At 43.3% G+C, this 23862-nt stretch overlaps 2 protein-coding genes across 5 annotated transcripts in view; one reads left to right on the forward strand and one right to left on the reverse strand.

The window, feature by feature from the left end:
- The first annotated feature begins 414 nt into the window (after positions 1–414).
- selenon (selenoprotein N) lies at positions 415–21108 on the forward strand. Its single transcript, XM_069895224.1, has 12 exons — positions 415–707; positions 2746–2863; positions 4176–4306; positions 5728–5940; positions 7836–7960; positions 9188–9325; positions 12788–12869; positions 15044–15232; positions 15319–15424; positions 16500–16612; positions 18812–18913; positions 19760–21108. The coding sequence occupies exons 1-12, from the start codon at positions 507–509 to the stop codon at positions 19925–19927; spliced, it is 1686 nt and encodes a 561-aa protein (XP_069751325.1). The 5' UTR covers positions 415–506; the 3' UTR covers positions 19928–21108.
- LOC138741334 (nuclear receptor coactivator 7) overlaps positions 20812–23862 on the reverse strand; it is a 90412-nt gene continuing 87361 nt past the window's right edge. For all 4 annotated transcript variants that reach the window (XM_069895220.1, XM_069895219.1, XM_069895222.1 and 1 more), the window contains one exon: positions 20812–22849. In XM_069895220.1, the coding sequence (XP_069751321.1) occupies positions 22714–22849 (136 nt within the window). In that variant the 3' untranslated portion in view covers positions 20812–22713. The remainder of the gene's footprint in view (positions 22850–23862) is intronic.

The following is a 23862-nucleotide window of genomic DNA, read 5'->3' on the forward strand; positions in this document are numbered from 1 at the left end:
ATGATTGATGCCCTTTCGAAACTGGCTGCCACAATGGGAAGTCGAGATGCTGAGTACAAACATTTTTGGGTCAGTTGAACGAAAGCCACTTGCCAGCATCATTTTTTTTTGTAAGTAAACATGCTGAATTCCATAAAAGTTCATTTAATGTTTCTCCAATTTCTTACGTGATACAACAAATCTGAAATTATCTTTGTGTGCATCTTAAAGTTGTCTCTCATAATCCCCAATTTTTTTCCAGCTTTTTTAAAAAAAAATGATGTCCTGTGTGCATTGGGAAATGAGTGGTTGTGGGAGGATTTGAGAGAGTTTGCTGGCCACTGATTGGTAAGTGCAAGGCACCCGTCCCAATGCGTTGGTTCCGCTCAGATCCCAGACTTGCCCGTGCCCCGTTGAGGAGGAGGAGGGGTGGTCGAAGTGATGGGGACTCAGTGACCCCATGCAGCCGGGGAAGGAGGGGGGAGGGGGGTGTGCAGCCGGAGCCGGCAAGACTGCAGCGCTGACCGATGGCGTCTGATGTCCGGCAGCGCAAGGCTCAGCGCAGCGAAGAGGAGGAGAATCAGCCGCCTGCCACATCGCCGGCCGAACCCAGCCGAGGGCCGGCCAAGAGCGGCCGCTCCGGACTCCTGCTCTTGCTACCACTCGGCCTCATCATCCTAGGCGTCACAGCATGGAAATGCTGCACCGACGACCGGCGAGCGGAGCAAGTGAGAGAAACGAACGCACCCCGGCTCATGTTGATTTCACTTGGCTGGGGAGCCAGCAGCCCACCTCGAACAGCCCCTGAAATTAAACCGTGCGGGTAGATTGGTGGGTTGGAGCAAACTTTCAGACCGTGGTGGGTGGAGGGGGGTTTACATTTTAGGATGGGTTTGATGCAGAGATTTACGTAACTGTACCCGCCCCCCTGGGCAAGGTCACTAGTCAACCCCCTCCCTTTACACGTGTGGCTTCATCATGGAGCCTTTCTCTGTTACCATCCACTTAGAACTACCTTCAAAATTGCGTCTTGTATTTAGTCCAGTTGGCCCTGTTAGGAGGTGAGATCATTTACCAGCAGAAGTTGGCCCGCAGTACCAGTAAACTGGCGATTGAAGCCCCTGTGCAAATATTGCACCCCTCAAAAGCTCCACTGGAGTAACTGCCTCTGTCAATCCGGAGGAGGACAGCCAAAGAGGGCGTCAATGAAATAATAGGGTGGGCAAACATTTTTTCCCCAAAAGGTTTGCTCCCTGGGGAGATAAAAAAAAGTTGGGGATTGTGAGAGACAGCTTGAAGCCAAGCCCAAAGATAATTTCAGATTTGCTGTATGTGTAGGAAAGTTGGAGAAACATTAAATAAACTTTTATTGAATTTAACATGTTGAATTGCATAATGATGCCGAGCCAAGCGCTCAGGTTGACTGCACGTGTTGCACCACAAATGTGAAGAGCCCAGGTCACTAATTTTCCAACTGAAGTAGAGCTCATGGGCTTTCTTAATAAGTGCAGTTGTGCTCCATCTTTGAGTCTTGAGCATAGACTGACCACAAATTATATTAGAATGAATTGCAGCTGATGAGCCATTTCTGCTGTCTTGAATCTTCCTGAAGATAAAAAATGCAATTGTTAAGTATCCTATTGCCTGAAGAAAACATGCATGAACATGCATTCGATCTATATCAGTGTAATGCGCTGCATCCATATACGTGAACTGCTTTTATAGCCTGTCTGCATCTATCCTGACTAAGCATGCCCAGGCCTATGACAACATTTGCATAGCACCTGTGCTGAGGGCATACCCAGGCATGCTTGGATTGACCAAAAGAGCTTGCTTTGTGGGCAATTTGGTGGTAGACTTAAAATATGACAGGAAATCACAAAAATAGTTTTTATCTAAAAATTAATTTGTGATAGAAATTTTTTAAGATGATTTTTGTGATCAGCATCCCAAAATTCATATAATGCACCCAAAAGTGTTCAGGAAGCAAAATCTTAGTTGTCCAGTGCAGTTGTCAATACAGTCCCATGCAGATAAACAGTAGATTACATTACTTGGACCAGAGTGAGTAAAAGAACTGAGAGACCTTGTACAAATAGACACATTGCTTAAATCTGTGCCAGAGGCAAAAAAGACAAACCAACATGAAGGATTCAGCCAAGACGAATAGAAGTGGAAAAATAGGGAACGCTTGAGAAGACTGCAGATGCTGGAATCAGAAGCGAAACACAACCCACTTGGTGGGTTGAGTAACATTGATGGAAGAAAAAGAATGGATTTATACTTGACTAAGGCCCAGGCACGAAACATTGGTTACCCATTCCTTCCAATGAATGACCTGCCGAGTTTCTCCAGCACCTTTGTATATATTGCATTGCACCCCAGCATCTGAAGACTTGCTTGCTTTAACTGATCCTGACTGGAACTGGGTGGGAAATGAGACACATTGACCCTTAGTTAACATTTCTGATTCAAGATTCTTTATCAGACTCTGCAATCTGATGAAGGGCCCTGGTCCTGAAACATTAGGTCCATTTCTCTCTCCACAGATGCAGCTTGACTGACATTGTTTCCAATATTTTCTGTTTTTTATTCCATTGCTTTATTTTCATTTAAATCCTCACACAATCAAGTAAACAGAAGAAAGGTATCGAGGAATTCTGGCACAAAATTTTATTGGAAAAAAAAATCCAAATACTATTTACTGAGTTGTATGTTTTTGATCAATGGCTCAATGTTTAAACTAGTATTTATTTTATTTGATAGGAAAATGCTCTGAAGTCACTTGGCAAAGAAGGCTTGTTCTTGTTTTCCTCGTTTGACATTAACAACGACTTGTATCTCAGTCCAGAAGAATTTAAGCCTCTAGCTGAAAAATTAACAGGTACAGTATAATGGAGACCCATTGATACAGGGTCCAGTGTTCAAAATATATTACTCAACGTTTAAATATGTAGTGTTTAATGGCATGTGATAAAAACCGTAACCTTTTATGTTAATATGTGATTTGAATCTGGCCCAAAATAGTGTCTGAATTAGTTGGTCGTGCTGGAAAGAATACCACGGAGATTCATCTGGATGATACAGAAATGCTGGAGAAACTCAGCAGATCTCACTGTGTCAACAGGAGATAAAGATATTTCCAAGATATTTCTTCAAGGGATGGAAAAAGCAGATGGCAGCATCTGAATAAAAGAAATATCCAATTTTCGACTTTTGTCTGTACTTCTCCCCAACCATTTCTTTTATTCAGAGGCTGCCAGCTTTTTCCATAACTTGAAGAAGGACGGGCCTGATGGTCAGTAATATAAGGACGGGTCAGTAATATATCTTTACCTCCTATGGATGCAGCAAGACCGGCTGAGTTCCTCCAGTATATCTGTGTTTTTACTACAATCTGCAGACTCTCATGTTTCACTTCATCTGGATTTTGCCTGGATTGGATGATTTTAGTTGAGGGCGAGAATAGATTGTTTTCTCTAGAGCAAAGGAGGTTGAGGGTGATCTGATAGGGGTACCCAAAATTATGAGAGGCACCGATAGGAGAATCGGAATCTTTTTCCCATGATAGGTGCATTAAAATCATGTCAAAGGTTTAATGTGAGCATTAGGGTTTTGAAGGGGATTGGAGGAGTATTTTTATTTCACACAGAGTTTAGTTCTGGTTGAATGTCCTGCTGGAGGGATCTGATAAAATCACTGTTTAAGAGACACTTAAGTATCGCTGCCACAAGATGCGCACCACCAGGTTCAGGAACAGTTGCTACCCCTCCACCATCAGACTCCTCAACAACAAACACGATCAGGGACTCATTTAAGGACTCTTTACTTTTGCACTTTATTGATTTTATTTCTCTTTGCATTGCACAGTCAGTTTGTTTACATTTCTTTATTTGTTTACATGTGTTTGTTGTATACAGTTTTTCTTTAGCACTACCAATGTCCTAATTCTGCTTTGCCCACAAGGAAAAGAATCTCAAGGCTGTGTGTAATGTCATGTATGTGCTCTGACAATAAATCTGAACTTTGATTTAGATAGGCATTTGAATCGGTAAGGCATAGAAGGATATAGTCTTAATGTTAATAAATACAACTTGTGCAGGTGAACAAAAAGGGTTAGCATGAACACAGTAGGCAGAAGGGCCAGTTTCTGTACTGTATGACTCCATGATACAGTGTGTTTTGTATGTGTGCAGGAGTTAGCCAAGCCCCTGCCTATGACGGTGATGAGGAGACTGACCCTAATGCAGAGACGCTAACTATTGAAGCTGCTTTTCAGCCTCTGATCCTGGAAACCATGACCAAGAGCAAAGATGGATTTCTTGGAGTGAGTGCTCATTGTATCCCACCTTTTGTGCAAGGAATGTGATTGTGTTCTTGTATTTCCCACTCTGCAAGTGTTATAATCCAGGACACACGCAGGAGTGATCTTCCACGTGACAATTACGAGGCTATGCATTTTGCATTTAAACAAAACTTAAAAGGCGAATGGAATGGTGGCTTTTCTACCCAGGGCACAAGGAGAAAAATGTTACACTCCAGCTTGGCAGAGCACTGATTAACCTGGAGCATTTAGAGCAGGTCTGGGCACCTTGCCTTGCAAAGGAGGGATTGGCCTTTGAGGGATTGCAGCAGGAATTTAGCCAGAATAATATCTAATTTCCATGGCGAGGTTAGAAAGCCTATCATTAGATTCTGTGGAATGTTGAAGTGTACTTTAAAGAAACTTCTCATTTAAAAAAAAATTATATTGATAGTTTCTTTCTAACGATTGTGGTTTGACATTTTGCTTCCTGGATTGGTGCTGATGCCTCAAGTGGGATCAAGTGTAATAAATCCGAGTTTATTGCTGGATGGCAGAATGGAGGCAGAAAGACTCCTCATATTCTTCAACTTGCTCAAGCCGTTGGTCATTTGGATGTTCAAAGGCCGTGTTCTGATGGAATTGCTCATGTGTGATCTGAGGTGATTTAATATTGGAGCCAATAACTAGAAGATATGGATTTATGTTGATTGGGTGGAAGGATTAGAAGGTAGCTCAGAGAACAAAACATAGGCCAGTTGTAGCTGGGGTTGGGAACTTGCAGGTGATCTTTTGAAGGCTAAAGACCAAGAGCTGGAAGTGGAACCCCTATAAATTCACAGAAGACTGAATAGCTATGGTGTAGTTTTCTTATTTAAAACCAAGGCCATGTTGAATTGCTATAAAAACCAGAGATTTGGAACATACAAATGGTTCCTTAGATTAACAAAGTCTTAGAAAGCATGACTGCGAATGAAATCAAGATTTAAAAAAATAATTCCACTGCTATGATTGAAGAAACTAGTTTTACACTAATTTGATCTTGGATAGGCAATCCATGTTGAACTGCAATATGAAAATGTAGGACAACTTATGTAGACCGAGGAAGCTGCATCTATTTTAATAGATTGATAGCAAACAAGAATTTAATTACAAATAAATACATGGTAGGAAGGACGAATGATGCTTTCCACTCTTGTCTCAAGCGTTTACATTTTTAATTAAATTTCATTTATAGCATGGTAGAAGCCGATTACAGTCTTTTACACCTGTGCTGCCAATTACACCCAAATTAACATACGTTTTTGAACAGTGGGAGGAACGTACAACCTCTTTACAGACAGTGCTGGATTCGAACCCAGCTTGCTAGCTTTCTAATAGCTTTGCACAAACCGCTATGCTAACCGTTTGGGTCCAGTTATCACTTGTGTTTCTTTGTCCTTTAGGTCTCCCATGGCTCCCTGTCGGGGCTGAGAAACTGGAAATCTGCAGAAATGCCCTCTGGTGTGTTCAGTACCAGCTTGTTTAAGGCCTTCCTTCCTCTGAAGAATGACTTAGAGCTGGGAGAGGTGTGGTGGATCATCCCCAGTGAACTCACCATCTTCTCAGGATACCTGTCAAACAACAGATTTTACCCACCAACTCCACAAGGGAGAGAGGTATTGTAAAGGCTCTTCACTCCCGTTGAATCACCCCTCCCATGTCACCTAGGCTTGCCAGGTGATGCAGAAACAGGAGTGTTTAACCCCTCTGGTGGTGTGCCAGTATGATAGGCAGAATCCTACTGAATAGCACTTACGACAATTATTCATATTAAATCTAACCTGGTGCAGATAAAGAAAGTGGTTCTCGCATGTAGTAAAATGAGGATTCTCTTCCAATTGTGGGCACATTCTCACTCAGCCAAGGAAGACTCCTTTACAAAAATCATTTGGTATTCAAACTCATTCAGAATCGAACATCAGCTGCAGAATATTTCTGCTTTTCGTAGCGTAATGACTTCCGAGAGGTTTTGTTCTCAGTAGAAGGCGGATTGTGCAGCTAAATTGAGGTGGACATTCCATTGTGTTAGTGACTACTGAATATACTTGTGCAACCATTGAATTTTTTAGATTGCTTTTTTAGGCCAAAAAAAGGGGAAGACAACTTTTACTCAGCTCAAACTTTTGTCTGCGTTAAGTACCTGGTGGTTCTAGGTACTTAAGGAGCTCAGTCTTGGGTAGCAATTCTGCAGTCAGTGGATTGGGAGCTAGGGTAGGTGGGCAGTTGGGGCGAGGCGGGTGGGCGAGCGGCCGGGGTGGGGATCCAAGGTTGGGAGCTCGGATGGCTGGGAGTAGGGGCCAAAAAAGGGGGGAAATCGACATTTACACCCGATGATTACATGAGTATATACAGTAGTAGCAATGGAGACGAGGGCAGACTCTAAAGCCCAGGGAGGACTGTAAAGCCCAGATTGCTGATCAGACTGCTATTTAAATGGTTGTAAAGTTTGGCCAGTTTGTGAACAGTCAGGAATCCTGGCTGGAACTATTGGCACATCTCCCTGTGTCCCATCCCCGCGCCCCACCCCATGCGTCCCACCTCACTATCCCACCCTACATCTCACTCCTGCACCCTACCCCATGCATCTCACCCCCAAGGCCCGACCCCACACTTCATCCCATGCATCCTACCCCCCACATCTCACACCTGCGTCCCACCCCTACTGCCCAAGCCAGCACCCCACCCCATGCGTCCACCCCCCCACCCCCACATCTCAGCCCCGTGTCCCACCCCTGCACCCCACCTCCGCGTCACAGGGGTAGCTGTCAATATTTACAAAACAGACATCACATAAATAAACTTTAAGGAATGATTTTGAATTTCAAATCTTTGAGACACCTATTTTTCAAGTTCCTGGTATTGTAAATCAGAAATAAAACATTAAATTATTTTCCAAATGGAATGCTAGTCGCCTGAATATTGAGCATAGTCTGTTGAATGGAAATTGATATCTTCTAATGTGCCTCAAGTTTCCATCAATTTTTTAGTAATTCTTCAGTTACTCTGAGACGGAAGGTGTGGATTCTGATCCCACTGGATTACGTAAGTCTAAATTCACATGCAAGTACAGTCGTGACAGAGGTGAGATCTTTAGGTGGGAACTTCAACTAAGGCTTCATTAACCAAGGTCTTTTCAGCTCTGTCAGCAGAATATTGAATAAAAAATCTATGCTACAAAGAGGAGTAGGGAAGTTCTCCCTACTCTCTGACCAACGTCAAAGACACATTTAGTTCGTGATCGTCCTGAGGGCCTGTTTCTTCCTTAAGAGCAGAGACAACACTTCAGAGGCCTCTTTGGCAGAAAAGTGTTTTGGAACTTCCTGATAGTATTTTTAATCAACCCTTAGGTAAAGCTCTTCGTATCCTGCCGCTGGCTATGAAAAGGACACCCTCTTGTCACCAAGGAGGTGTAGATGTCCCAAAGAAGAAACTTTGTTCCCAATGTTCCAGTGCGTGCTTTGATAAGTCGGAGCTTATGTATGTGCCTTGAACGCCTCTCCTTTCTCAGCAGGTCCTTTTTCATAAACTTCTCAGCATGTTTCACCCTCGGCCATTTGTGAAGACCAGATTTGCTCCACAGGGTGCGGTGGCCTGTATCCGAGCCATTAACCACTTCTATTACGACATTGTCTTTCGGTGTGTATCACTCCTTCGTCAGGTTGCTTTACTGCGGTCACCTTTGAACAATGTCCGATCGGGTTGAGGCACTTTAGGAATAGACAAGTGGCACATTGGTGCAGCCAATAGAGCCGCTTCCTCACACCTGAATCCAGTCCAGACCTCCGGTGCTGTCTGCGTGCGGTTTGCGCATTCTCTCTGTGACCGGTTGGCTTTCCCCCAAGTGTGCTGGTTTCTTTCCACATCACTAAGACGTGCAAGTTGAACGGTTAGTTGCCCAAAGCGTGCAGGTGTGAGGGGTAGAATTTGCGGACAGGAATATGCCGAGAATAAAATGTTATTAGTGGAGGAGTGAGTGGGCGTGAAGCCCTGTCTGTGCTTTGCAACTGAATTGCTCCTCCCATTATGTAACCGTGGAAATTAGTTACTGACTCCTGTTCCCACTCTGCACATCTCTCCCTCACTTTTATTCCCATCGACCTCAATGGAGAGGTTACAAATGAGCTGTTACAGGATAAAAACCTACAGCAGTATTTTTTCCACTCGTTGTTGGGACACCATGGACAGAGGTTTATCACATCTTAAATCTGCATTAATTAACTCATAACCCAGCCATTCTCATCCTTTTTTATGGCTATGACCCCCTTAGGACTTTGCTCAAAATTAAGGAGCCCCCTACCCTGTGAATCAGTCAAGTTTAGTTGGTTTCTTCTGTACTTCTCTCCTCTTTCTTTGGCTTGGCTTCGCGGATGAAGATTTATGGAGGGGGTAAATGTCCACGTCAGCTGCAGGCTCGTTTGTGGCTGACAAGTCCGATGCGGGACAGGCAGACACGGTTGCAGGGGAAAATTGGTGGGTTGGGGTTGGGTGTTGGGTTTTTCCTCCTTTGCCTTTTGTCAGTGAGGTGGGCTCTGCGGTCTTCTTCAAAGGAGGTTGCTGCCCGCCGAACTGTGAGGCGCATAAAATATGTTTCATGACTTCAGTACATGTCCCCCCCATAAATAACTGTGCCCCCTCCCCCGTTGATGATGGTTGCTCTGTTTTGAGAATTCCCTTTAATTGTGAAGGAGATGTGTAATAGTAATGGGGATTTCAGCTGCAAACTGCGTCTGTGGAAATCCCCCCCCTTGTTAATGTCAGTTTCGGGAGTGTAAACTTGGTGCTTTGCAGCATGTGGCTCTTATCTAACGAGTGGTGGGCATCAGTTTGATAAGCTGTGAATCTGAGCTGTGTTTGTGTTTTCAGGGTCCATGGAGAATTCCAGTTGAACGAGCCTCCAGATTTTCCCTTCTGGTTCACTCCAGGACAGTTCACTGGACACATTATCCTTTCCAAAGACGCATCACACGTACGCGATTTCTGGATGTACGTTCCCAATGACAGGTCAGCAGAGTTTTTTCCTTTGTTTTGGGATGATTTTTTTGTTATTTCAAAATTTGTTTTTTTTGCGGGTGGGTACTCAGATCCTGAAGTGGCAGCTGTGCCTTCAATGTCCACTCTGCATGCTTGAGTGCCTACCCCAATTGCACATCTGAGTAGCTGTGGCTGCCACCTTTGTTCAGAGAGATCAGCTGGATTACAACAGTCCTACTGGCAGGACTTCTGGCTGATCTTTAGAAGACAGAGGAGCAGAAATGGGCTATTCAGCCCATCAAGTCTGCCCCGCCATTCAATCAGGAGTTGATCCATTTTCCCACTCAGCTCCACTGCCGGGCCTTCTCCCCATTGTTTACATCCTGCACAATTTACTTCCTTTTTTGGAAGATGTTACACAGTAATATCATGAACAAGTGAGTTTAAAAGGAGTGCAGAAAACATTGTTAAATGTAGATTATATAATTGTAGCAAGGTGTCTTTAGCTAATCGATTAGCTCAATATTTGCCTAAAATAATACATAGTGATCAAACGGGATTTATAAAAAATAGATATGCGTCAGATAATATTTTGTGTTTAATAACTTTGATAAATAAATCTAAATCTCAGATGAATTATCCAATAGTGGCTTCGCTGGATGCAGAAAAGGCTTTTGATAGAGTGGAATGGAAGTTTTTGTTTAAAGTACTCCCCGTAATCTTTGATGGTCTGGGTGATCAAAAACCTATCAATCTCTCCCTTAAATACACCCAATGACCTGGCCCCCACAACCGCCCTTGGCAACAAATTCCACAGATTTACTGCCATTTGGCTGAAGAGATTCTTCTGCATCTCTGTTCTAAGCAGATCCTCTTCAATCCCTTTTGTCGTAGACTGTCCTACCATAGGAAACAACCTTTCTACATCTACTCTGTCCATGCCTTTCAACATTCAAAATGTTTCAATGAGACACTCCCCATTCTACTGAATTACATTGAATACAGGATGGATAAGAGCTGTCAAACGCTCTTCGTATGATAACCCTTTCATAAATCATTATCACCAAGGCAGGTTAAGTAGTCAGCTTGCCTTCACTCTGTGGCAGCAGTTCAGATCAATTCTGAGAACATTTGATTTAGTTCTGGCGTTAAACGGGGAGTGTGCAGAACTAGAACAATACATGGAAGCCCAGGAGGAATTCAGGAGGACACGCAGCCTCCATGGAAGCTGTGGGTAGATGAGGTTTCTGGACATCGCTTGTGTCTGAAGGTGGGGGAGTGTGCAGGGAAGGGAGGGGCAGGAACTCGAGCTAGCAGGTGATGGGTAGATACAGGTAGGAGGGGGAAGGAGAGAAAGCAGAGAACTGATTGGGAGAGGGCTGAAAAAGGTGTGACGCAGCAACCTTTGTCCCAGACAGGCAGATATACTGGACTACTGGATATTACTCCAGTTTACACCCTGCACAATTTAGTTCCTTTTTTGGAAGATGTTACACAGTAATATCATGAACAAGTGAGTTTAAAAGGAGTACAGGAAACAGAATTGGGTAAATCATTGAGTTTTGCACTCTAGGAATTTGAAGATTATCAAGATTCCTTTATTTATATATAATACTACTTAAAATTTTGCTGCCATAAAGACACACAAATAGCACCTCTAGCCTAGCCTGGCGCCCCCAACTGTAAATCAGTTTTAGCCCCTTTCCTTGCTTTGATCCATCATGGTCGCTTCAATTTAAAAAAAACACATTTGAGCTGTTGTGCCATTGCGGTTCAGAAGCCCTGAATGCAGTAGCCTGGTGCTGGTTCCTGCTGCATTAACTGGACTCTATGAAAATGCTGGAGTGATGGCAAAAAACAAGAATGTGACTTGCCAAAACACTTGCCTCAGCCGTGAGCTGTGCAGATGGTATCGTTAAACTGCAGAGGCTCGTCAAATGTCCTTTTTGGCAGCAAAAAAGAACACATTTTATGTATAATTATGTATCAATAAAGGAATCTCGATAATCTTCAAATCCTGAGGATTCCACTAGCTTTTTCAGGAATTACTGAATCAGAATTTATTGTCAGGAACATGTCACAAAATCCGTGGTTTTGCTGCAGCATCTCAGGGGCAAATATTACTAGAAATTACATTTTAAAATAAATAAATTTGTGCAAAAATAAGAAAAAGTGAGGTCATGTCCACTCAGAAATCTGATGGCAGGGGGAAGAAGTTGTCCTTGTGCCGCTGAGTGTTTGTCTTCAGGCTGCTGTACCTTTTTATCTGATGGTAGCTGTGAGAAGAGGGAGGACCCTCCTGGGTAGTGGGGAGCTTGGAGATAGAGGCTGTTGTAGATGTCCTCGATGAAGTGAAGACTGATGCCTGTGATGTCACAGGCCAAGTTCACAACACTTTGTAGTTTTCTTCCTATCTTGTGCTGAGGGTAGTGCAACCAGACAGAATGGTCTCCTTGGTACACCTACAAAAATTTGCAAGTCTTTGGTTGCATACCCAATCTCCTCAAGCTCCTCACGAAGTATAGCAGCTGGCCAGCCTTTATCAGGATTGCATCAATGTGGGGGCCATGCGGATTCGGGGATGTTGGCTGCCTCTCATGCTGCTCTCTCTTGAGACTGGAGAGTGTAGAAGCTCATCTCAGGAAAAGGGATTGGCCTTTTACAACTGTGGTGAGCCTTTTCTTCAAACAGAGGTTGTGAATTAATTTCAACGCTCTGTTAAAGATCAGTTTTTCACCAAAACCAGACTGAGATTAACCCTTGTGACTTTGTTGTGTCCATCTGTGGAAACCAACCCATCACTTTTTCCCAGGATCTTCAGATTTTTGCATTTAGCTCTGTGGTGTCTGAGGACTCTCTTCCCCTTGATAAGTTGGGAACAGTAAAAATCTAAAGCTGGAGAAACTCAGCTGATCAAACAGTGTACTTTAGGCAGCAAAGATAAAGACACATAACCAACATTTTGGGCTTGGGCCCTTCATCAAGGTATGAGCAACATGAAGGCAGGTGCTGTTTATAGAGCAAAGATAAATCAAAGAATTCATGCAGGTTACACAAAGTCCAAGAATTTCGTACGTCTAATACTGATGAAGTTCCTGAACTCATCCAGTACTTTCCAATAGTAAAAACATAATGCTGGAGAAACTCAGCAGGTCAAATGGTATTATATAGCAAAGATAGAGATACATAACCAATGTTTCGGACGAGCCCTTCATCAAGGTGTGAGCACCTGGCCACATTTTGCTCATACCTCGTTGAAGTACATGGTGCCTGTCTACATTTTGCTCATACCTTGATGAAGAGTTGAAGCCCAAAACGTAGGTTATATATCTTTATTTTTGTTCTGTAAAGTACACCATTTGACTATTTGAGTCTTTCCGACATTGTTTTTAACTTAAATTCGTGTCTTAGATATATCGGAAACAGGTCAGCTGACCATGGCTCAGGAAAGGCCTGTGAGCCAATAATGGATGTGTTTGTGATCCCAACCAGGTCTCTGAATGTGGACATGGAGTGGCTGTATGGGACAGGGGACAGTGGCAACATGGAAGTGGACATCGGCTACTTGCCGCAGGTTGGTTCCAAACTGTTCACTGCAGCTTCCAAGCTTCTCAAAGCGGTTTTGGAGGAAATTAGGATTCCTGACAGCAAGATCAATAATCACAGGTTTAAGGACAGCCAGCAAGCGGAGGGGAGAAATCTCCCTGCCCAGCGTGTTATGATCTGGAGAAGCTTCAGGTGGAAGATTTCCCAGAGGGGATTGTCCACATACTCAAAGAATAATATTTAATTAGTGGAGGGGACAAGTTGATGTGAGGGACTCATTGGAACATGCTTACAAAAAGCTGACACACCATGAATCTGTTGTCAGATACATACATGACATCACATACAACCCTGAGATTTCCCTTCCTGCAGGCCAGGCAGAATTTCCACTTACTTGTAGTGCAAAAAATACATGTACAAAAGAGATACATGTACAAAAGAGAGAAATGTAATAGATACATGTACAAAAGAGAGAAATGTAAACAAAAAGGCAGTGCCGACAATTGCAATATAGAAAATAAATATTCAGTAATAAATAATGAGCAAAGTAAAAGTCCTTTAATGAGTCTCTGATTGAGTTTGTCGTTGAGGAGTCTGATGGTGGAGGGGTAGCAGCTGTTCCTGAATCTGGTGGTATGAGACATGTGGCATCTATACCTCTTTCCTGATGCCAGCAGTGAGAAAAGAGCATGTCCTGGGTGGTGTGAATCCTTGATGATTGCTGCTGCTCTCCGACGGCAGCGTTCCCTGTAGATGTTCTCAGTTGTGGGGAGGGTTTTGCCTGTGATGTCCTGGGCTGTGTCCACTACCTTTTGCAGAGTTTTCTGCTCAGAGGTATCGGTGCCCCCACACCAAGCCATGATGCAGCCACCCAACACATCGATTGAAGTTTGCCAAGTTTTTCAATGCCATACCAAACCTCCGCAAGCTCCTGATAGAGGCCCTGATGTAGTTTCTTCATGATAACATTGTGTTGGGTCCAGGAAAGATCCTCCGAGATGGGGACTCTCAGGAATTTAACTTTGCTCACCCTCTCCACCTCTGATGCTCCAATGATCACTGACGTAGTTTCAGAGGAAGGGAGAAGAATGGGTTTGCTGTACTTCTGAAAGTTTTGTTCAACATGCATGATCTCTATTTGTATATATATATATATTTACCTGGAAAATTTGACTAGATTAAATGTGAAATGAATCTAATTTCTGGTTATTTCTGAAGAACAAGTGTTCAGCAGCTGGTTTCAGACTCAACTCTCAGGACTCTGATTAAGATCTGGTTTTCCCAGTAGATTGTGAGGAATACTTTCCTTGAGGAAACTTAGCCCACTTGGCCTCATCTTTAACTCTGCATCAGTTTGGTCTGCTTAGGAGGGACAGTACAACATTCGGAATCTCTTTGGTGAAGAACAGCTTCGTTTAAGCAAACACTGAGGAGATCGTTCCATGGTCTCAGTGATTGAATGATCTTGTTTGGCTGGGGAATGGAGGATGCACTATACAACCGTGAAAAGCCATGTTAATATTGCCAAAATGTTGTATATCAGAATCTATTGTCAAGAACATGTAACAAAATTTGTTGTATTGAGGCAGCATAACTGTGCAAATATTGCTGTAAATTACATTTCAAAATTAAATAGTGCAAGAAAATAGGAAGAAGTGGGGTAGAGTCTATGGATCATTGTCCTTCCAGAAATCTGATGGCAATGAGGAAGAAACTGTCCTTGTGCCACTGAGTGCTCATCTTCAGGCTCCTGTACATTTTTCTTGATGGTAACAGTGTGGAGAGGGCATGGCCTGGGTGGTGAGGGTCCTTGAGGATAGACATTGCCTCTTGTAGATGTTCTTGATGGAGTGAAGACTGATGCCCATGATGGCGCTGGCTGAGATCACAACCCTCTGTAGTCTCCTGTCCTGTGCTTTGCACCTCCATACAAGACAGTGGTACAACCAGTCAGAATGGTCTCCACAGTACACCTGTAGAAATTTTTGAGAGTCTTTGGTGACATATATCTCCTCAAATGGTAAAAGTCCCAGAATCCTGGTCAGGCAGACAATCCATCCGCACCTGACCTCAATGTCAGCAATAGCAGAAAGGCATTGTGTCGGGTAGTGAGTCAATGTTGTAGACTGGAGCCCTCTGTGTTGCCTCAGTTGTCTGAACTTCCTTCTAAATACCGTACCTTTTCCGCTGCTCTCGACTTAGATGGAACTCCGGGCGGTGGGTCCGTCATTTCCGAGTGTGATCGTGGACCAGAATGGGAATGTAATCGACAGCGTTGACCCTTTGGGAGAGCCTGTCCAGTTTGTCTTCGAGGAGGTCGTCTGGCAGTCGGAAATCTCTGTTGAAGAGGCCGTCAAGAATCTGGAGACGACCTTGTATCCATTTAAAAAGGTAGATTGAACCCTTTCTTTTTGCATTTGATGATTCAGCTGATGGGCAGAGCAAAGCTAACTCTCACACCATAACTTCCTCTCAAGGTTTCCTACCTTCCTTTCACTGAGGCTTTTGACCGTGCCAAGGCTGAGGATAAGCTTGTCCATTCTATATTGCTTTGGGGTGCACTTGATGACCAATCCTGCTGAGGTAAGGCCTAGTTTTCAGTATGTGTTGTAAAACAAACCATGCCATCTGGCCCACCAGTCCCATGGGAAGACCATCCGCTCCTTATCTTTCATTGTCAGTATCGGTGGGGTTTCATCCTCCTGACTCCTTGTGTGGGAAGTATAAAGAGGTCTCCCTCGCCTGCCATCAGATGGCTCCCAGCCCAGTCTCTATTGACCAAGAGCCCTCATACACCAAGCTCAGGCCTCGGACTGTCGCTGCTCAGGATGGGATCCCTGTTCTGGATCTGCCTGGGTGGTCCCTCACCAGGAGGGAGTTTCTGCACACACCCCGTAATGCAGGTTGCTGCAGTTTCCAACACCAGTGACTATAGTCCCTGCTCTGAAAGATGATACATTCAAGAAACCCTTATCTGGGCTTGTCATTGAGTTTGTTTTGGACTGTGAGTTTGCTCTCCCACTCCTCCCTCTCTCTCCTCCCTCTTCAATGCCTCCCTTCCCCCTCTTTCCCCCCCACTTTCCCTACCCCCCTCTCTCCCTCCTATTCGCTCCCCCTCCCTATTGCTCCTCTAACCTCTCTCCTCCCTCCTATTTGCTCCCCCTCCCTATCTCTCCCCTACCGTCTCTCTCCCTCCTCTCCCCTCCCTCTTTCTCCCCCTCCCTCACTTGTCCCTCCCTCCCCCCTACCTCCCTACCCTCTTTCTCCTTCCCTTTCCCCTTCTCTTACCCTCTCCCTCTATTTCCCCTCTCTCCCCTCTCTTTCTCTCATCCCCACCCTTCCCAAATGATTCCATGGTCTGGTCGGAGCACCATTGGGGAGTGGAGATAGGCAGGACAGTGATCATGGTTCAAGATTAGGTTGGGAGAGAAACGCGGACTGCTGTGGGAAAAACTTTTGAATACAAGCTCTGTTTCATTGCATCTGCAAGGTGAGATTGTGCAGGGTCGAGCTGTTTGGGACAGTTTCTATCACAGGTTATTGCCTGATGAGGGTGAATGATTATTTTGGTAAAATGAGCACTTCTCCAGCAACCACACGTTAGACACCGCATATTTAAATGAAGTGAAACCCCTTGTTGTTCTCTTTGTTCTTGCAGGTTCAGGGCGGACTCTGCGAGAGACGGTTCTCGAGAGTTCGCCCGTTCTATCACTGCTGAACGAGAGTTTTATCAGCAGCTGGTCCCTGGTCGAGGAACTAGAGGAACTTCAGGTAAAGGGATGGGGAAGCAAGAAATACGTGGAACAGCTTGAATCGTTAACGAGCTGTCTCAAACCATTGAGACCTTTAACTGGGAAAGCCGTGGAAAGTATTTTAATTCAGGGAATGAAAAACGATATGATATGAATGAAGAACTGTGTGTGCACTGAATCGAGGAGTCATCGGAAGGCCAGTGTTTCATGTTGATTCCTATTTGCCCTTGAGAAGCTGGTGGTGAACTCTGGCTTTGATCAATATTATGGAGGATGGAGAAAATGGGATTTCAGTGAGTACTTGCTTTTTATGGCACAGAAGGGGACCATTCAGCCCATCAGTTCTATACTAACTCTTGGCAGATAAATCCCATCTGCACACCTTTATTTCCCGTGGCCATGTTATTTCATCTTTCTTGCATGGCCCTCAACTCCCCTTCGACTCGGTTGCTTTTTAATAATTTAAGGTCATTGTTGAACTTACCAGCAAAACTTTGTAAGATGTTTACGGTAAATTCCACACGGATTGCGTTGGAGATTGTGATTGAACCCAGGTCCCTGGATCAGTGAGACCCCAGCACGGAAGGCCCTTTTGGATAGTTCTAATGGAGATAGCACAGTCCTTACAATGCAGAGTGGCTTTTTGTGAACCAGGAAACAATTTTAATATCGAAATGGATTAAAATATGAAGTCTCCAATTTGGCACATTACATTCGGGAGGGTGAACGTGAAGAATCCTGGTACTCGGGTGAAGACAAATTTGCGAGAGGAGATGAAGAAGTTGATTGGGCATTTTCATTGATTGATCGAGTTACAGAGCTGGTGGAAGTGTGAGGGTTTCTGTAGCGGATGAGCCGAGGCAGGGAGTGGAGCCAGGCACTATGAGAGGTAGGACAGTCAGAATGGATGTAGCTGGAAGCTTTGTCTTGGGCCAAACAATATCAACGCTGTTTGAAAGTCAGAGTTCTACTGCATTGAAACGGGCCTTTCAGCCCAACTTGTCCCTGTTGACCAAGTGTTGTGTTTGGAAGAGTATCAGGTTTGATAGGTTCACAGAGAGTCTGGACACATGTTAAAATCACAAGTAACTTTAATGAACACACAGGAGACAAATGGGAGAACATCGAACAACACACAATACTATATTAATAAGCAACGATATAGACATTCACATTGGACACAGGTTGGTCTTCGATACCAATGGCCACCTATATTCTGCACACTCACACGTGTATACATTCTATAGACAAGGACTTTCACACTCACTTCTGGTTCCCTAATACTAACGGAGGTGCAGCTCTGTGCAAGTACTGCTCTGTCGCAGTACTATGGCTCAACTTCAATGTAGTGCACACCTTATCTGCAAAACTTCTAGCAATGTCCCCGTAGTGACCTGCCTTGGAGCGATATTCAGGGCTTGGGCCAAAAGGCAGAGAGAAAGAATGTGCTATGCGTTGATATATACAATTCTGATCTGGGCGCCTCGCCAATAATGACCCTAGGTCATTTAAACGAGCCAGTGGCAAGGTGTGTACTAATGGGTGGCTGGAGTGCAACCTTGATTGACAGGTGATATGACTTCTGAATAATTTTCAGATAGGGAGGACACATGTCCATCGCAATCCACAATATTTCAGACAAGCAAGACCATACGTTTCTCCCCAATCCACATATAACACCAAGCTAGTCCCATTTGCCTGCAGTCAGCCCATAACCCTCTAAACAAGTGGTTCTCAACTGTCACCTTAAATAATCCCTAACTAATCACAAGCACCTGTGGCCAAGGATGCCATCGATGGTCTATGGTTAGTAAGAGATTACTTAACATAGTATGCGAGTGGGGAAAAAAGGTTGATAATCACTGCTCTAAACCTTTCTTATCCATATACCTGACTACCTGTCTTTTGAACATAACAAATGTCCTTGCTTCTACCACCTGCTCTAATAAGGTTAGTTTCAGTTGCCATGGAAATAGTGACTAGTTTGTGATGGAGATGAGTGAAGGTGCAGTTTGACAAAGGCACATGGCGTTGTTTAAATAGAAAACTCTATCTGAATGTGGTAACATGCTGAAATTCCAACGAGAAACGTTTCCCTTCTCATCTCTTTGTCGCTGGATGAGACAATCAGTGTGGGTCTCCAGGATTGGCTAGGTTCATGTAACCTTGCGGTGAGTGGACTTACATTACGTTGCTGATTTGATATCCTTCTCCACAGAACAACCAAGAGAATGAAGAACATGCTCGATTGGCAAGCCTGCATTTAAAGCATTACAACTTCCCAGTCGAGATGATGATAGCTTTACCAAGTGGCATAGTGGTAAGTTCTGAAACCTTGTAAAACCAGCTGTCTATATTACCTGACTGTTATGGATCCCAGCGCCAATTGTATCCCATTGTCTGAACACACAATGCTTTTGGAAAAAACATTTTAACATTTAAGTGAAACGCAAAAACTCCAGATGCTGGAATCTTGAGAAAACAATGTACACGCAGGTCCAGATGCTGAGAGGGGTGTTCAGCAACTTGGATCCTTGACCTTGAGGTAAAGGGGTGGTCTTTCCTTGAGTTGATCACACAGGGTTAATCAAGCCTTTGGACTTTGTGTCCCTGTTTTCAGGACTACCAACAAGCACATATACTCCTTGTCTCTTTTCAGGGACTATAATCCAGTGCATAAATTCCACATTCTGGTTTTATACCCAACCACCAGCTGGTTCATACTAGTGTTCATACTGTAGTTTACCCATAGACCCAGTCTGGAGTATATATTATGAAAAGTTCAAAATGGCTGGAGTCCAAAGTGTTATTGATGTCAGGATTGACTGATCACCTACTCATCCCCAGTTCATTCTAGATGCAGAGAATCTGAGAGGAAATGTTGCCCCTCCTGTCTCTTTTAAATCTCTCTCCCCTTAAATGAAAACCCTCTGCTTTGAGAATCATCTACTCTGAGCTATAGATTGTGAGCATTCATTTTGTCCACCCTTCTCATTCTATAAACCTCTACAAGGTCACCTCTCGGCCTTGTGCACTCCGGGAAATAAAGAAACAACCTATCCCTTTAAATTAACTCCCTGTAATAGTGTTCCAGTTCCAACTGACCATCTGATTGAGGGTGATGATTTTGTGCATTTGGTTGATGACTTGTGATTGCTATTGCCAGGTTCACCACATCAATGCAAACTACTTCCTGGATGTCACGTCAATGAAGCAGGATGAGATGGACAAAGGTCTCTTTACCTCTTCACAGTTTGAGGATCCTTCCACCACTGCTTATGTCCAATTTTTGAAGGAAGGGCTAGAAAAGGCTAAGCAGTTTGTTCCGTCATAACGAAAGAGAAATACATCAGAATGGAACTCTGGATGATCTTGCTGCATGGCCCCCACTATCCAGTTGCCCAAGGAACCCAGTCATTCAGGCTTCAGAAAGCTGAGAAATCATCCCTGAAACAGAATTTTGTTGCTGAGGTCTGAATGTGAACAGACCTATGGTAGATGTTGGAATCTACCTCTGCTGCACCATATCCTTGTAAGGGTCCAAAAGAACATGCAAATATTTCTGGAAGCGAGGAGTTATAGTGAAAATCCAATGTTTCTCAAGCCACCCAATGAGTTTAGAGAATATGCAGTAAAATCCTCATTGTCCAGAATTTGAGCAACCAGCAAAAAAAATTGCAGACAATAAATAGGTTAAAAAAATATGAAAGTTTAAAATTTCACCCCCTAGTGGTTAGTTTGTCAATCACGTAACATGCAATCTCAAGCAACCGGCAAATACACTTATCCGATATTTAACAATCCCCATGGGTGCTGGATATTGGGGGTAGGGTGGTTCTTACTGTACAAACACTTTCAACTTCAGAGGATGATTGCTCAAACTCCTGGAGGTATATTTTCCCTGTGCCGACATCACCTCTTCACTGATACCTTTGGCACATGGAATGTGACTTTAACGCTGGGAAGAAGGGCTAGGCTCTGCAATGTGAGCACACCTGGTTCCCTCGAAAACCCCAACATACCCATTGGTGTATGAAGGCAAAATTAAGGCCTCGCCATCCTTGAATTTGCACGTGCTGTCAGATTGTTGAAAAAGGTAAATGCCAATGAGCCAAAGGGTTTGCCTTCCTGGTATGGTACTTGTGTGGCGTGCAATGGCCGTTTCTCTGGTGGAAACCATTTTTATCATGTCTACAATATTTATAGTCAGAAGATAGGTTTGACACTTTTGTACTTCATTTATTCTATACATTTACAGTTCACCTTTATTGATCAGTATTAGTTTTATGCTTAATGATACAATGAAATTTAGCAAAAAGATGGCTTTGGGAGAATCTAGACAATGGAGGAGCAGAGGTCAAGGGTGGAACTGCTTATTCTGCTCAGGGGCTGCATTTTGTGAAGGCTTAGCCCCAAAGTCTACACAGACTGGGTTCTGCCTGATGTTGGTGAGCTGCTCTTCTGAAAGAAGTGGCTGATACCACCCTTGTTGAATAAATCAAAGCCAAAAATCCAGTTGGAGGGTTTTCTTTCATTTTGGTTTCTTTCATTCCATAGCAGTTAGCACAACACTGCACCAGCAACTTGCATTTGAATCCCGTGCTGTCTGTAACACATTCTCCGTGTCTGCATGGGTTTTCCCGCAGGTCCTCCTACCCTTCAAAATGTATAAGGATTGTAGGTCAATTGGGTGGACTGGGCTCGTGCGCCAAAAGGGAATAAGTTTAAATGGAAGAAAATCAGAGCAGACAGGGAAGTGGGGAAAGCTGTGAAAGTGGTAATTGGTGAAGTATATTGTCCTATACTTTAGTGGTCTAGGGTGGCTCGATTTGCATTCAGTTTCTCTAGATTTTAAAAAAATTGTGAAAACCCTCAACAAAATAACTGCAACCCTTCACAATTAAGAAATGTATTTATAACTGGAGGAAAGCAGCATTTCACCAGTTGGAACTGTTTACATTTTTTGTTTAAAACCAGGATTCAAATCCCAGTCCCAATGGCTGGTACCATTGCAGCACTGTGCCAACTGCTATGCCAACCATGCAGCTTTGAAGATTATTACTTCAAATGAAACATCTTGCAGGCTAAAATGGATCAACATTTGGCACCTTTGAACTGTGCCAAGCAGATTAGATTTTCAAGTCAACAGTCAAGAACATTATACAGCAACCGTCTGCCATTATATTTCAGACAAGTTGTTTATCTATTGATGCAGATCATTGTTTATTAAATATTTTAATTTTGAAATTTAAGAACTTTTTTTAAAATATACAAGATGTAGAGTTGTTAATATTGCAGTAAAGGAAGTTTAAACTACCAGCTATTGGTAATGGACTCAGACATTTAAATATGTACATATTGAAGGCAAGGTCTCCAGCTGGGACAACAGGGGATTTGCGTACTTAATACCAAAGTTTATTTTCTACAAATTTGTAATTACAATGGTTCAAAACATTAAAAAAAAAATGATCTTCACATTTCATGTCCTACACAATCCAGTTACATTTATGCTTACAATAAAGTGTTAACAGTGAACTTATTAGGTACACATTTAATCCTCATCAGTTCTCAGGTCGCAGCAGGAGTAGGATTATGGCTGTGTGTTAAATATGGACAAATGGTTCAGTGTATGGAGCATTTTTTTTCCCCTGCAACAACTGACATGCAGTGACAAGCCAGCCAAGTGCTAATTGGTAAACTTGCTCATTTCCATGCGTGGATTATATCAGAACACTATCCAAGCAGATTGTACAAATATTGTACAAGACAAATATTCCAGGACAAGGCTTCATTTAAAATTACAACCGCCTTCACCGCAGCACAGCAACACGGTTTCTAGTCATGCTGATAAAATAGAGCTTCAGGCAGCTTGGAGTTAATTTGTCACTTTCTAGGTTCAAATCTTCCTCACTAAATTATTATGTTCAGCTGCAAGCACAGTACAACTTGAATAAGGTTGGAAGGGCCGGTTCTGTTATTTTGCAGCCAAATCAGGCCGCAAGTGGGAAATTGAGCCTGGCAATAATTTCCTGTAGCATATTCCCCTCCCACCAGGTACTTCAATGCAAGGAGCAGTCAACAATCCACATTAGCTGGTAAACATGGGATATCAGGGCAGATTTATCGAAATGTCCACACCTCAAGATCCTGCACCATGAAATCTTCAGTTTTGGACAGAATGGAGTTGTTGAATGTTGTGCAGGGATTGCTTCTTCCATGATTGAGATCTTCATCTAACCACAAACCAAAATGTCCACTAAACAAAACAGAAAAACATTTACCAAAGCTTTTGCCACATTTAAAGGAGTCCTCAGAACCAGGGCTTTAAAAATAATGAAGACTTTGGTTCGACTTTTTAAATGATTTCCTTTCTGAAGGAGAGTCCAACATACCTTCCTGCTCTGCACCTCAACTCCTACACTCTGATGGTCTCACTCATTAATCAGATAACTTTGTGTGCATGGACATCCTGGTCCTCCCTCATCCTTCCTGTAGCTTAATGAGTTTCCATTATCCTTCCCAGTTCTGAAGAAGGGTCTGCAACATTAACTGTTTCTCTCCCCACAGATGCACACCCCAACCAGCTCAGCATTACCAGCATTGTGTTTTTATATTTTAACGTCTTATTCCTGTTGATGCAAGTGTGCTGGTACTTAGCACAAAAACCTCATATTGGACCCATGCATTGTTAGCAGGTCAGTTATGCATTTTGCACATTCAAAAGATGAAGAATTTGATGAATTTTGACATAAGCAACCTGAAGATGGGAAGCAAGTGTATGAAAGTAATTCAAACAAAGTCCTTGAACAGCTCACATGATATTATTATAATAATAGATTTAGCCTTATCTTTGGCACAGATAAGGATGTATCATTCAAATTAAAGAGAAGGGAATGTTTAAACCCAGGGCTACAGTAATATCCCAAATAATCAGACTATCTTCGAAATACTTAGCAAGGAAGGCAGCATCTGTGGAGATTTTAAACAGTTAATATTTCCAATCAATGACCTTCCCTCAGAACCCCACAAATAATGCCCAACTGGCATTGACAGGTTTTTGTTTAAATCATATTGTCCATGTCAAAATAATTAACCTACAATCCTGTTTATTTCGAAGGGTGGGAGGAAACCGGAGCACCCAGAGGAAGCCCATGCAGATATGGGGAGAATATTCAAACTCCTTACAGACAGCACCCGATTCAAACCTGGGTCGCTGGCACTGTAACAACACTGCACTAACTGTGCTGCCCCAATTAACTCGAGCATCTC

This window comes from Narcine bancroftii, chromosome 8, assembly GCF_036971445.1.
Source record: "Narcine bancroftii isolate sNarBan1 chromosome 8, sNarBan1.hap1, whole genome shotgun sequence".
In the NCBI taxonomy this organism is placed as follows: Eukaryota; Metazoa; Chordata; class Chondrichthyes; order Torpediniformes; family Narcinidae; genus Narcine; species Narcine bancroftii.